Source organism: Vicia villosa, linkage group LG6, assembly GCF_029867415.1.
Source record: "Vicia villosa cultivar HV-30 ecotype Madison, WI linkage group LG6, Vvil1.0, whole genome shotgun sequence".
NCBI classification, from domain to species: Eukaryota; Viridiplantae; Streptophyta; class Magnoliopsida; order Fabales; family Fabaceae; genus Vicia; species Vicia villosa.
Genome location: NC_081185.1, coordinates 154,240,063 through 154,254,573, shown reverse-complemented (window position 1 = coordinate 154,254,573; position 14,511 = coordinate 154,240,063). Strand labels below are relative to the sequence as shown.

The 14,511-nt window shown below is 34.1% G+C and overlaps 2 protein-coding genes across 4 annotated transcripts; both read right to left on the bottom strand.

Moving 5' to 3' along the window:
* Positions 1 to 2,901: 2,901 nt before the first annotated feature.
* On the bottom strand, positions 2,902 to 8,155 carry LOC131610627 (probable protein S-acyltransferase 17). Of its 2 annotated transcripts, none has more exons than XM_058882625.1 (10): positions 7,931 to 8,155; positions 7,747 to 7,840; positions 7,093 to 7,187; positions 6,836 to 7,003; positions 6,688 to 6,760; positions 6,558 to 6,610; positions 4,151 to 4,242; positions 4,007 to 4,059; positions 3,810 to 3,908; positions 2,902 to 3,538 (listed from the first exon to the last, which is right to left on the bottom strand). In XM_058882625.1, the coding sequence occupies exons 1-10, from the start codon at positions 8,077 to 8,079 to the stop codon at positions 3,257 to 3,259; spliced, it is 1,158 nt and encodes a 385-aa protein (XP_058738608.1). In that variant the 5' UTR covers positions 8,080 to 8,155; the 3' UTR covers positions 2,902 to 3,256. The 2 variants fall into 2 exon arrangements, with proteins under 2 accessions (XP_058738608.1, XP_058738607.1); XM_058882624.1 differs by having other exon boundaries at positions 3,810 to 3,935; positions 7,931 to 8,151.
* A 2,916-nt stretch (positions 8,156 to 11,071) lies between these two features.
* On the bottom strand, positions 11,072 to 14,273 carry LOC131610626 (uncharacterized). 2 transcript variants are annotated; one of them, XM_058882622.1, is made up of 7 exons: positions 13,909 to 14,270; positions 13,518 to 13,736; positions 13,352 to 13,438; positions 13,111 to 13,257; positions 12,555 to 12,581; positions 12,356 to 12,451; positions 11,072 to 12,265 (listed from the first exon to the last, which is right to left on the bottom strand). In XM_058882622.1, the coding sequence occupies exons 1-7, from the start codon at positions 14,158 to 14,160 to the stop codon at positions 12,065 to 12,067; spliced, it is 1,029 nt and encodes a 342-aa protein (XP_058738605.1). In that variant the 5' UTR covers positions 14,161 to 14,270; the 3' UTR covers positions 11,072 to 12,064. The 2 variants fall into 2 exon arrangements, with proteins under 2 accessions (XP_058738605.1, XP_058738606.1); XM_058882623.1 differs by having other exon boundaries at positions 12,091 to 12,261; positions 13,909 to 14,273.
* Positions 14,274 to 14,511: the final 238 nt, after the last annotated feature.

The following is a 14,511-nucleotide window of genomic DNA, read 5'->3' as shown; positions in this document are numbered from 1 at the left end:
TTCAAATATCAAGCAAGTTTACAATGAACGGCACAATCTCAAGGTTTTGAATATGGGCCCTCGGTCGGAAACGCAACAACTTTTGAAATATCATGATGCACTTGTTCCATCACTTACCGGTATCGCTCCGGTTTCGAAGTGGATGTCATTCCCCGATATGGGTCATCTAATAGCAAGTGCGTATGATATGGTGTGTATCGATTTGACGAGGTTTGGACTAAGTGAGACTTTCTTTCCACTTCATAGTCGACCGCCGTTGGACGCGTCGGGCCGCATCATATGCATCGGGTATCTACGATCGCGGCACTTCGTTCAAGTGTTTTTGAAACCGGGTTGTCCTATACCGGCTACTTCTTGTCAATGGACGGCACATCGTTCAAATGAGGCGGAGCCTTGGCCGGATCCGTTCGTTTCGAGGATGGCGGAGTTTGAAGAAATGATGAGCAAAGAGCGCGAGCAAAATAGAGAGCGGTCGAAGAACGTGCCTATTTTGGACTTAGGATCCACCGATTGGTTCGGTGAATTTTAGTTCGTTCCGGATCGTTTTTGTTTGTAACGATCGTTTTTTGTATGTATTGTTGTTTATCATGTAAAATCGGACCGATTCAATACATATATAATATAAGTATGTTTTATGTTGTCATTGCCTATTTTATGCCTATTTTGTATGCTTTTGGTATTGTTTACACAAAACAGAATGCAATGCACAAAATGCAAAATTCACCTCTGTTTCTGCATAATTCGGAAATGAACTTCCGAAATATACATGTCTGGAGCCTATTTTCGGAAGTTCATTTCCGAAATGTCCCCTGAGGCAGGATAAGGTTTGTTGGGCCATCAATGCTCCAATAAGTCTATAAATACTACACACTCTTCTTCATCCTCTTCACACCACAAAACACAAATGACACAAACCTACCCCCACCTAGCATTCGTCTACTTTGAAACCGGCTATCCGATGCCGTTCCAATTTCGCTTCTCGCGCGACACGCCGTTTGCGGAATTGATACCGTCGCTCAACACGCTTTTGCGCTATCCCGAGAATCGAAAGGTTGTCAATAGTTAAAGTAGTCATACTCTTTCTGCACTCAGAAAATCTGCAATCAATAGTTAAAGTAGTCATACTCTTTCTTTTTAATTAAGACCACCGTTGTGCACAATTGACAATGATAGTATGTAATAACTAATGAGTAATAAATAATTGTATTTTTGTTATTTAATCATTTCAATTTAAATTAAATTAAACCAATTACAATAATTGAAATGTACCAAAAATTTAAGTAAATTTAAGTAGTTTACAACCAAATCAATAAATACATCGGACAGTAATCCTAGGAAGAAAAAATATATGTATTTAAATTACTAATAAATTACATTTTGAATCCCTAAAATATTTCTTTAGCTTAAAATGCCCAAATCAGATTTATTTTACTTATTATAATTATAATTTTATTCTTTCTTATTAGTATACACACACATTATGCTAAAGAAATAATAAGTATACACACACATATAAAATTATATATATATATATATATATATATATATATATATATATATATATATATATATATATATATATATCACACACACACACACATATATATATATATATATATATATATATATATATATATATATATATATATATATATATATATATATATATATATATATATATATATATATATATATCACACACACACACACACACACATATATATATATATATATATATATATATATATATATATATATATATATATATATATATATATATATATATATATAATTTTAAAAATTAAATATTAAAATAATTTAATAAAATACAAAAATATGTTTTCAAAAAATATCTTGCACCCCCTGACTCGAGGTCCTGCCTCCGCCACTGCATTCTTCACCGTCTTTATACGGTGAATAGTATTTTTCTAATAAAATGATATTATTTTTAAAAAATTTATCATAATTTATTTTATAACAAAAATATAAGATTGTGTCATTAATCAACTTCACAATTGTATTAATCGTAAAAATGTATGTTATCAATCAATTATTTTATTTATAATTTATTAATCAATAAAATACTAACTACTAATTAATTATAATTCTGACACTAACTTATAAATGTATTAACCAATTTTTACACTTCATTAACCTATTTAATTTTACTATGTAATTTTTTTTATGTTTAAAAACTCATTAACCAAATTATGAAGTGTATTAACCAACTTTATACATAATACTAACCAAAATTGATTTACCGCGTAAAATTTAATTTTTCATGTCAGAACACTCAATAACCAAACTATGAACTATATTAACCAATATATATCACTCAATTAACCAAATTTATTTTATAACTTAAAATTAATTTTTTATATCAGAATATATATTAATCAAACAGTGGACCAAACAGTTAACTATGCTAACAAAGTTTTAATATTTCATTGAATAATGTAGTTTTAGAGAAAAATACACTAACATTTCATTAACTAGAGTAATTTTAGGAAAACATACATTAAAAAATCAAAATAATATAGTGTATACGATGTAGTATATTTTTTGGTGCCAATATAAATCTAAACCCCTAAGGTAGGATTAAAATTGAAATTTTTTGGAAAAGTATATTAAAGTAGGATTAAAATTGAATTTTTTTAAAATTGTAGGAGTGTGGGATGCCCTTATGGGTGCCTGGTAAAATCCTTGAAATAAAGTTAACTTTGTTGATGGGTCTATTTAGAAACTCTATTTGGAAAATATGCAACATCGTGCATTCTTGACTCGATCATTCTAGGCGTTCATTTTTAACTCCGCAAGAAAGACAATTACAAATCAGAGACTCCTTCATGATCCTACCATTCTAGCTTAAAAATAAGTAAATATCAATTGACCATGCATAGCTCCACTAACATTATCAGTTATTCTCTATAGTATACTGTATACCTTAAGTTTGAAATGAGCAATACCCCTCGTTACAAATATAAAATGTAGTGTGTATACATTTCTACTTCTGTTAATATGAAACAGTACAACGCAATCAACACATCCACAGACACAAGAACTATCAAATAATCAACTTTCAATCTAAAACTAGACCTGAACTCCTTCAACACAATTAATACCATATTTCTGGCTTTCACATTGAATTATGGGGTAGTCTAAAGAACTGTATAGACATACCCATTTAAAATCATGTGTAACTAGCCACCGAGACCTTCAATAGCGCTATAAAAGGAAATGTGTGTTAGGAGCATACTCACCTAGACTTAAACTTTGTTTGTGTAAAGGACTGCCTTGTAGAGAGAGGTGAAATAACCTCTTGAATATTGTGAAGGAAACCTTTATTATAAACATTATTCTTAACAACTACCACATCTTCTAGAGGTGATCTTCGAAAGAATGCTCTCCATTTGCTGCTCGATTTGGGCTGTTTTTTTTCACTGTTTATTCCACTGATACTTTGTCTTAGCGCTGCAGCACTGGCCTGCGCTTCTTTAAACTTTCTCTGCCAGTCCATGTACTCTTGCCACTTAAAGGTCTGAGATACAGAAAGAACTCGTTAGTTGCATTGAATTCCAGTGTCACTGGTGCCTCTCATAAGTGAATGTGGACAATTTTTCAGCTAAATAATGGTCATAGTGGTAATCATACATCTTTAACTCGACAAAATATAGGAATAATAATGAGATCCCTGCTGTATGAGGCTTTATGTTTTACATGAACAAAAGAAAGTATAGCTTGCTATTTTCTGGCTCCTCATAACTAGAATTTAGTTACACAATTATTTAAAGGCCATATGTAGAAAGTACCTCATTAGTGGTAGTGTTGCTAAGGCAAAGCTTTGCATGGTAACCAAAGAATCCAGCTAACAGCATTCCAACAATTGCAAGGAACACTATAAGAAGAATCTGTGTGTTGTAGGATCCCAACAACCACTAAAATTGAAAATAGGAAGTCAAAATAGAAATAGAAATAAATGACAATCAACAAGTATTAAAAAACTCACCTGTGCAACATGGGGAGCTAAATCCCAAAAAGAATTTTCTATTCCATAATAGACTGCAAAGTTCAGATAAGAAAAGAAGTTTCAAAAACAGTAAAAAAAACAATATAATCTTGGAAAAAATATTTTACTGTAAACCTATATTACCTGTTAGAATATAAACAACTTTCAATTCTTTTAGTCTTCCTGCGAGTATTAAACAAACAGCAACTGTTCCATACATACATAAAAGGAAATGCCTACAAGACATGAAAGAATCACAAATAAGAACTTAAAATGAAGAATGCATAGTGTATTGCATATCAATGCCAGAAAGGAAATCAGCCACTAAAATTTGTAGAACAATGAGAAACTAGAAATGAATTTAGATTTTTAATATTTATTTTACCTATTACAAGGAAGGGAAGCAACTTAAGTGAAAAACAATTTACGGTGCAAAAATAGCATAATTAAAAAAGCACATATTCATAATGTATGGGAACTTGGAACATTAGATGGCAGAGCAGCAGTACACTAGTACAGGACATGTAAGTGGCATGAGTTGAAAGCACATTGAAGATAAAACAAAAGAATTATTCAACCCACGGCAGTTTCAATGGGAAAGAAACACTATTGAAGATGTGTGTGTTCTTCTCTAACAAAGTGCAATAAGGATTACAAAAACTTTGCATATTTCTAGCCATAGTAATAACACCGGTGGCCCAAGTAAAATTTCTGTTCAGATGTTCATAAAATTTCCGTCACCCAGATTGAATGAACCCAGTGATTGAAAAGAACTGAGTCACAGAAAAATGAAGCATCCCATTCATTCCAGCATAAATATGCTTGCTCTAAGTTACTCGATGCATAATAAAATAGTATCTGATGGAACACATCACAACCATATAGCCATCAAGGCTATAGTTATAAACACAAGACTTACCAAGCGGAAGACCCAAATTAAGAAAATTTTCAGAACCCAACATAATAAGAGGATTTTTCAGTGAGGTATTTTCAATATGATATTCATGAAGGTGCCTCATGTTTTTGCATAAACACCAGCTCAATAACTTTATCCTGAGGAAACGAAATTCCCTCAGTTTTTACTTAGTTTTCAAATTTAAATTTGCCCTACTTTCTAGAGTTCCTTATATGAAGTAGATAGATTACACAAAACAATAACCATGTAAAAATACATTTTATTAACTATAAATGTTAGCGCACAAAATCAAAATGTGGGCCAGGTTCTAGAATATGCAGAAAACAAGTCTAAATGTGGCTAGTGTACTCTAGCATAAATAAGAAAATAAGACGGAAGAGTTAGTAACATGGCAGTTATATTACATGTTAGGACTGTTATGTAGTTATCTAATGGAGCAGTTATATGGACTCCTTAAATCCATTATTAGCGATCGAAAATCAATCCGGCATTCTTTGGGTATTTCTAGAAAGAGCTTTTCATATAGCAGGTTACTGTGATTATAATGATTTCTTCATAAAACCGATGGGCAGACTGAGGTCTAGAATAGGTATTTAGAGATTTACTTGAGATATTTGATACAATACTTCATTTTCGTTAGAAGTTTCCATTAGCAAAAACTTTTTTGTAGTCTATGAAAGGAAGCCTCCTACCTGTCACTGGTTTTTTGAAGAATGGGACTGAGTTGAAGTATTGTCAAGGGAGTTATTTGAAAAGGATGAAACTCTAGTTCAAAGGGAAATATAATCTAGCTAGGGCACAAGATCAAATGAAGAAATGTGTGGACTAGAAAAGAAGACTGGTACAATTTTATGGGAGAACGGGTCTTTCTAAAATTGAGGCTCAAAAGACAGAATGCATTTCTAGAAGGATCCACCAGAAATTGGCAGAAAAACTGTTATGATCCTTCACAAAAAATTGCCAAATATTCTTAGGTTGCATACAAACTTCTGCATTCACCTCATTCCTAGGTACATCGTATTCTTCAAGTCTCACTTCTTAAAGAGGCTATAAGAAACAAGGATGTGCATTCAAGAGAAACTGATCCAATTCGAAGGTGTTGATATTTATACTGATCAATCGTAGAACAAAATTTCTAATTCAGTCCAACTAAACTTCCTTCCATATGACTTGTCGAGTGGAATCGGGTGTTTCTCAAGATGGGGAAGTGATTCGCAAATCGGGGTTAGTCGGGGAGAAAGGCAAGGACGTAAATAATACCACTTTGGACTTTGGAAGATGACCACACTCTACTGGCTCAATTTCCTAATCTTAGCTTTGTGGACAAAGCTACAGGCGTAGTGTTAGAGTCCAAAGTCAAAATGTGGACCAGGTTCAGGATCATGTAGAATATAAGCCTAAAATGTCCCTTGTGTACTCTAGGAGAAATCAGAAAATAATGAGGGCACAAGAAGTAATAAGGCAGTTATATGGCAGAACAGTTATTTAGTAGTGTATATGGGTGAGTAGGACTAGAACAGGTGTGTGTGTGTGTGTGTGTGGGATTTTTTTTAATGGAGTTCTATAAAGTTTCTGTTTTAACATATAAACTCTATCAATAACAAGCAGATGCACCACATATAGAATAGAACTCACCATAAAAGAAAAGCCATGAAATATCGGGTGTTTCTCTCCCCTATGCAATTGTTCTGCAAGCAAAACAAATTATTAAATAAGAGCCACTTAAGTAATCTTATAAAGATGGGAAATTTCAAGGATTTCTAACCATCCATCCACAGTGATGATCAAATCGTGCAACACAACGATTACAAATGCTGCAATGCTTTGATCTAGCAGGTCTACAAACAAAATTAAGACAATATTATAGATACATTCCAATACTTCACTAAATTCAAAACTATCAACAAACTCACTTTGGAATTTTGCAAGTTGAACATTCCTTCTCTGAAAAAATGATATTATCATACGGATAAGCAGCAAGATATTGAGAAACATTCTCAGCCTTTATTGTCCCGGGATCACAAAAGCTGGTCAAGAGAAAAAGCAGAATTCCAACCGCAGCTGCATAGAAGCTTGTGTACCTAAGGTCTAACAAAATTCAGGATAGAATAATGGTGAAGAAAACATTAAGCAAGATAGGAGTACAATTACGGCATTCTGGAAACCCTACTTGTGAGTTGCACTTAGATAGTATCCAGGGATATACACAAAGGAAGAGCTGGCAACGAAATAATATGTAAAGCTGATTATCACAAGATATATAATCTGCAATAAACACAAACTTGATTAACATACCAACAGACATAACACAATAAAATGATGTTTCAATAAATATTTACAAAATCATCTAGTATAATGTCACTGCTGTTTCTTAGACATAACAGAACTAATCCATATAAGTGCTTATGTATAAGTTATTTCTATTATAAAAAATCAAATCAAATTGTTTTCAAACTATTTACATAAACTATTAAAACATCTGTAGCACTGAAACCTCTGAAAAAATGTGTGTCAGTGTCCGTATCTGAAACTGACACCCAACACTTTTGTGATAATATTTAATTTATTCATTCTTTCAAATTATTAGTCGACCGGTGCCCGTGGTTCATAATAGAACTTTTAAAAATAAGTTGAAAATAGTTTACTGATGTCACAAGTTGTTTCTATAAGCTCTCATTGTGTATATAAACTCAAATAAGTGAATCCAAACATGTTCTTAGTTTACACAATTCGGTGTAAACCAATACAAATCATAAGATTTACCATACATAAGAGAAAGAAAATTAATCTAACATCAAAATCAACAATTAACCAAATCAGAAACCTGCAAGAGAGGATTAGGACGATCGCAGCAGTAATATTCAACAGAAAGCACCGCATCCGTACACTTAGAGCCAAAAACAGCGCCAACAAAACGCCTGAAAACGAAAGCGAAAAAGTGAGATTCAGAAATCACCAAAACACGAAAACGAAATATCGATAGAGAGAGAAAGTTAGTTATAGATTACAGGAAGTAATCGTAAGCACCGAAAGTGAGAAAGTAATTAATGCGTTGAATGAAAGTTCCATCGAAAATTGGCCATCGACCGCATAGGAAAGAAACAACCACCAACGCAGTCACCAATCCATGGCATGCCAATAACAACCCTACCCCCATTACTCAATTTTACACTACCCGATTTCGTTTCTTCGCCATTTTTAACTTGGTTTTATTTAATTCGTTTTATTATTTAATTTAATAATTTCTTCTTCGCTTGGGTAATTTAATACTATTTGGCTTTTAACGTGTACTAGTACTGCTTAAGGAAAAGAAAAACCTCCATATACAGTCTCTTTGATTTTTTTTATTTATTTGAAAAGTTCAAATTAGACTCAGTTTATTCAGCGGAGTGGCATAAATAAGATACTCACGTCTTTGATTAATTATTATATTTTACTTTTAAAACAACTTCAACAAGATACGGTGCTTTTCTTAAACTGAGGGTTACTAAAATTCTTTAAGTCATGAATCTAAAGTTTCACGTATCCACAAGATAGAAATCAAGATTTTCTATTTTTATTAATGGTTTAGTCCAACATATGTCTTTGTGAAAGTATTGTACAATCTATAAAATCTATAAATATTGGCTTATGTTTTTCTTATGTTAGTCGTAAAGCGTGTTTGGTAAGGAGCTTTCAGGATTTAAATACTGGCAGAATTTTGTTATGAATGTCTTATTTGATATATTTATGCGTGTCGAGATATCTGTCTAGATATCTGTGAAAAAAGAGACGCATGTGAATTTCTTGACTGACCTACATAAAAGGAGATTGACACTTAAACCACTGCAATCGATTGCACTGTGAAAAGTTGACATTCTGAACTTCTGGTTCAGTGAGCAATCGATTGCACACCTGTGTAAATCGATTGCACCTGACAAAAAATCATCCCTTTATTATTTCAACCATAACTAGAGTTCCGTAACTCAGAATTAGGCGTCGTCGGAGGCATTGGAAAGCTAACGGAAAGGGCTTCGAGATTCTTGAGCTTCCACAATATTATCATACACTTAATTACTAATCAAATCCATATGAAAATTCTTGTACCTTGATTACTAAAAGATAATACTCGAATAATTGATTCGTTAATCATTCTAAAGGCCGTAGTGCCCAAGTGTTCCTTCAACGGGGTTGTGGGCATCATGGAATGAGTGGTGATGGAAATCAAAGCTAGCCATGTACACCAAAATTGTTGAGGTCTTATAGCTTGTGAAGCTAAACATGTAACACCTGAGGCCGAAGAAGGCGAGGGGTGGTTGCACCGCATGTAACGCCCCAAACTATGGAGTTCTTATGAAACGGGCTATTGAAAAGAAGATGCATCTTGTTTGTAAAGGTAGTACCTATCAATCCTTATAAGCTTTCCTTCAACCATGTAGTCTCATACCTGCACGGCCTCAAGATCTCGCTCATTCCGATGTGGCGACCACTCCTTGCCATATTCGGCTTGAGTGTTACATGCAGTGCAACCACCCCTCGCCTTCTTCGGCCTCGAGTGTTACATGCCCACCAGCTTCCGCATGGTTCGTCCTCGAACCACATCGTACTGGGAGAGGTCTGCCTCTGATACCAACTATAACGCCTTTGATACCAACTGTAACGCCCCAAACTGCTTTCGGATGATCGACTGACCCCACAAACCAACACGAATTGCTCCAAGTCAAGCACGTTTAACTATGGAGTTCTTATGGAACGAACTATCAAAAAGAAGATGCATCTTGTTGGTATAGGTAGTACCTATCAATCCTTATAAGTTTTCCTTCAACCATGCAGTCCCATACCTGCACAGCCTCAGGATCCTCTCATTCCGATGTGGCGACCACTCCTTTCCATATTCGGCTTTGAGTGTTACATGCGGTGCAACCACCCCTCGCCTTCTTCGGCCTCGGGTGTTACAAGCAAATATTCTTATGTACGGGTGGATAGGAAGGGAAAGCATGCATGCATGGACTTGATTAGGGTTTCCCTACTAATGGAAATGGGGACTGTAGATTTTATTGTAGGATATGCAACTATCAAAGCCGCTTCAAATAGAGTGATCAAGCATGAGAAAGTATGTTCCGACAATTAACATGTTTTTGTATCATTTGTCTTTGATATTTTTAATTTTCTAGTGTGAATCGTTTATAGAGAGTGAAAAAGTTCATGCATAACAATGTTATATCTCCTAAAATAATAAATACAATTTTTAAGAAATTAGTTTTATTTTCTAAAAAAAATAGTGGCGTCTTATATATAATATAAATTATTATCAGGATAATTCTTTAGATAAACTATACCTTTAGTTAAATCATTGCTACTATTGATATTAAAATAAGAGTTTGATAGCTAAAATATAATAAACAAGATTTCAGAGTTTGATAGCTAAAATATAATAACAAGATTTCAGAGTTTGATATCTAAATTCTAAAATATAGAGTCTGTTTGGTAAGACCAAAAAAAGAGCTTTTAGCTTTTAGCTTTTCAGCTCGTATTAATAAAAAAGCTCTGTTTGGTAACTCTATTTTAGCTTTTAGCTTGTAGCTTTTTTACTAGCTTTTAGCTTTTTTTTCAAAAGCTAATTGAAGTAGCTTTTGAGCTTGTAGCTTTTAGCTTGTGAGTTTTTCTTCCATTAATACCCTTATTATTTTAACTAAAATATATTATTACCCTCATTAATTAAAATGCCATTAATGTCATTTTGTATCTATCAGCTAATGAAACAGCTAATTTACCAAACACTCACATTAGCTTATCAACTATCAGCTACCAGCTATCAGCTACCAGCTACCAGCTAAAAGCTACCAGCTACCAGCTACAAGCTACCAGCTATCAGCTATCAGCTAGTTTTACCAAACAGAGCCATAGTAAACAAGAATTCATATTCTAAAGGAGTTATAAATTATTAAAATAAAAGTTTAGTTTAATTGTCATGTATTATTAATGGAAAATTAATTACATTATCATCAAACTACATTTATTCATAAGTATAACTTTTGAGATGGTTAAGAAAAAAAATTCAAATATAAACTTATATTAGTGCAAATATAAAAAATATTAATTGGTAATATTATGGAATATTGTTCCATTTAGAACTAGAAATGATCGGTGAAATTAAGAGATAATGTTTTGATGTGGTGGATTTGTGCTTCTCATATGTTGGAGAGGAGGGTGACAATAACATTAGCATTTAACGCTCAAGTATGAATGTGTAACTGAAAATGAATTTGAATCATACATATTTTCTCACATGAGATCCCGAGGATTAGCATAGGTGTTCAAAATCTAGATTAGATGTGAACTTTCTTTTATTGAACCTTTACCTAACACAGAACAGTTGCTTGTCGTGGCGTGGTACGGGTTGCAAGGAAATAGAAGAAACATTTCATTCTAATTGTAATAAGAGTAGATATCATACAACAGTTCTTTTAAAAATAAAAAGAATGCTTTATTTCTTGTTACAGATGATTAACTTCTCAGTCAAGTAGGATTCACCAAAAAGCCTCAAGACTAAGATACGTAGCTAACACGTGAGCTTAATGCCAGTGACAATGCCTCAGCTATACGATCAAAGACTGAATTTCTTTGGTTAAAATGTTCATACAATAGTCAAGCCCTTTCTAATGCATAACCATACATGTGTTTAAAAATGTTAACAATAATGAGTTATTGTAGGATCAAGCGCTTACCACTGCGCTAAAAGCAATTGCTGTTAGTGAGGGCGCAACTTTATTTCCTTATAGTATGAGCCCTCAGGGGCTGCACCTAAAGCGAGGTTTGTAAACTCTCTCTAGGCGCCATGGGTTGGGATGTTAAGCCCATTCGAATCCCTAAGGGTGACGCTGGATTTATTTATCCAACAGTTATTTAAGTATACCTCATATATATACAAGTTTATTTATATTCATGAAAACTAGGCCTACTTAGCAGGGTTACATCATAAATGAACTGCACTTATATACTTCTTTCCGTAGTAACAAAAGCTATTCACATCCCTCTTGCAGAAGATTTTAGCAGCCTAAAACCGAATGGAAGCTTTTCGAAATTTTAATCAATAAACTAGGAGACGAGAGAACAATATCAAGAGGGTGAAGGAAACTGTCGACAGGATCCAGTAGCTTCAGTTATAGATCTGAAACGTCGATACAATTCTCTATAATATCAATGCAGGATCCTACCGAACTTCCCGCGGACATTGCCTCAGCAAGCTTAGCTCGAGCTACTTCATGTCGACGCAGGAGTAAGACTGTGTTTAGCACAGACCATCTAACTTGAGAATCCGCCTTCTTCTGCGTGAAGCCTAGCCCGTTGAGCAAAGAATCTAACTATTCACAATTAAGAAAATTATAACTATTAATCTCAATTCCCTCGACACATTCCATCTGTCTCATGACAAAAAATCGTAAATTACAAACCTTTCTTATGTCATCTAGACCTCCTTCAGAAAATCCGTATATAAGATACTCCGTGCATACCCCGGCCAGGGCTATACATGAAAACTTGTTCAATGTCTAATAACACAAAACAAAGGTTTTTTCACATTGTTAACCTTCACATCATTGATTAAAACAAACAAGCCATTGAAAATTAAATGTCTGTTAGTTTGAAACTTACCGTAGCTGATACTTTCCCCGCATTAACCTGCAGGACAAGAAAGGTACAAGTCATCAATATCAATAGTTTCCACTATCACAATTGACAGTCCACTCAGTAAGCAAACAGTTCAAATCGAGTTAAAGCAAGTATTCTTTCAATCAAGGTCGTCTTTGAGGGCATGTAAGGCGGGCTACAGCACAGGGTCCAAAATATTTCACGATTAATCCGTGGTTAAAAAGGCCTTACAAAATACTTGTTATGATTAAACCATAACAAAATAGGCTCCTATTTGTTTTTCCAAAGTTAAAACATGATAAACCTACACAGGGCCTCCGAAAACGTAAGACACGGCCCTGCTTCATTTTACACAAATATTACGGAGTCACACGATTGAACTAGCCACGCATCGCAAAGACATGGTTTTGCTGCTAAACTTTGACAAGGGTCAAAGCCGGTGGACTAGAAAAAGCATTCATGCAGAAGACGCGTCCCTAATAGATATTTTCTCTATATTTCTAGTACCTTGAAAGTAAAATTAGTGCATTAAATATATGAAACAAATAAAGCAACCAACTTCTTCAACAAACTCGAAATCCACAAACGCCGTGCCTGCTTGAATATTAAGAGAACCCTCCTTCTTCAGAGCATCCAAACTAGAAACTGAATATCCTTTAGGAAGTATTCCAACTAGATACGCGATTAGAAAATGGCCAGCTTCATGCTGCATTATCAAATTTTGTTATGGTTAGTTACTTCATGATGCAAGTAATAAGAAATAAAACTAGTTTAATTTCAAGCAATAACATGAATCTAACTTGAATAACTCTGTTATGGTATTTCTGACTGAAGTTGTGACCAATTGTATCAACAACCAAGCTACCAATACCTCCGCCAAAAGAAACCTACAAACAATCAATCCGATGAGCATAGAGTATCATAGTCCATAACTCGTCCATAACTCGAAAGGAATCAAATGCTTACCAAGTCAAATGTCCAGAGAAACAACAATCCCAATGATATATAGAAGATTTGTTGTTGAGAAATTCCAAGGACATTCCAAGCAGCAAAAGCTCCAAGAATAGAAACAATAAGCAAGTTTCTCTCAATGGAACCAAGAGTTGTATCCACTGGTGATAGAAGAGACGCAGTTTCTATTCCATTTAACTTTAATTCATCCAATGTGTAAAGCCTTTGAGGAACCTGCACATGAAATCATACAACCAATGAAGCAAACCACAAATCAAAACTAACCATAATTTGGAATTGGACCCCTCCTACGCAGAAGGAAATCCAATTCCTCAGAACTTGGATCTTCTACAGCTGTTGCAGACTATCTGCAGCAGCTGTAGAAGTCCAATTATGAATAACCAACCTGCCTGGCTGCGCCGAAAGCGCGAAGCCCGCTGGGATTGCCTTGAAAATCCTTGACAACTGCAAGAGCAGCTCTATCATCCCCTTTGGTTAGCTCCTTGTCTACACTTTCCAGTAATTGTTGTCTAGAGCTATAAGATCCAACTTTGGTAGAGCATTTGATTCTCAACCTTGCAACAAGTTTTGGTTGCCCGGAGCATGATGGGAGAGCCACGCCCACAGAGACACCATGCATCAAACCAAGACCAATCATTTAATCAAATTCTTGAATGAAATAAACTATGTTCTTAGTTTTTATTTTATTATTTTGTTTTCCAGTTCGCGTGTTGTGTTTGCATTGAGTGTGTTCTCCATCACATAAAATAAGATAAATAAGCCATTTCTTAAATTAAAGAAAAACAAGTTGCTTGTCCTTCATGTTAAATCCAACCATTACTGTTGTTCTTTTTCATTTTTATTGTGACTTCTATATATTTATTTATTTTTAAATGATTATTATGGTATTAAATATTTTTTAAGTATAAATTTTTAAAGAAGGATGTGGCGGTCCAATATAAAGTAAGAGAAACTTGTTGACACCATTTAGGTGTCCAACATCCTATTT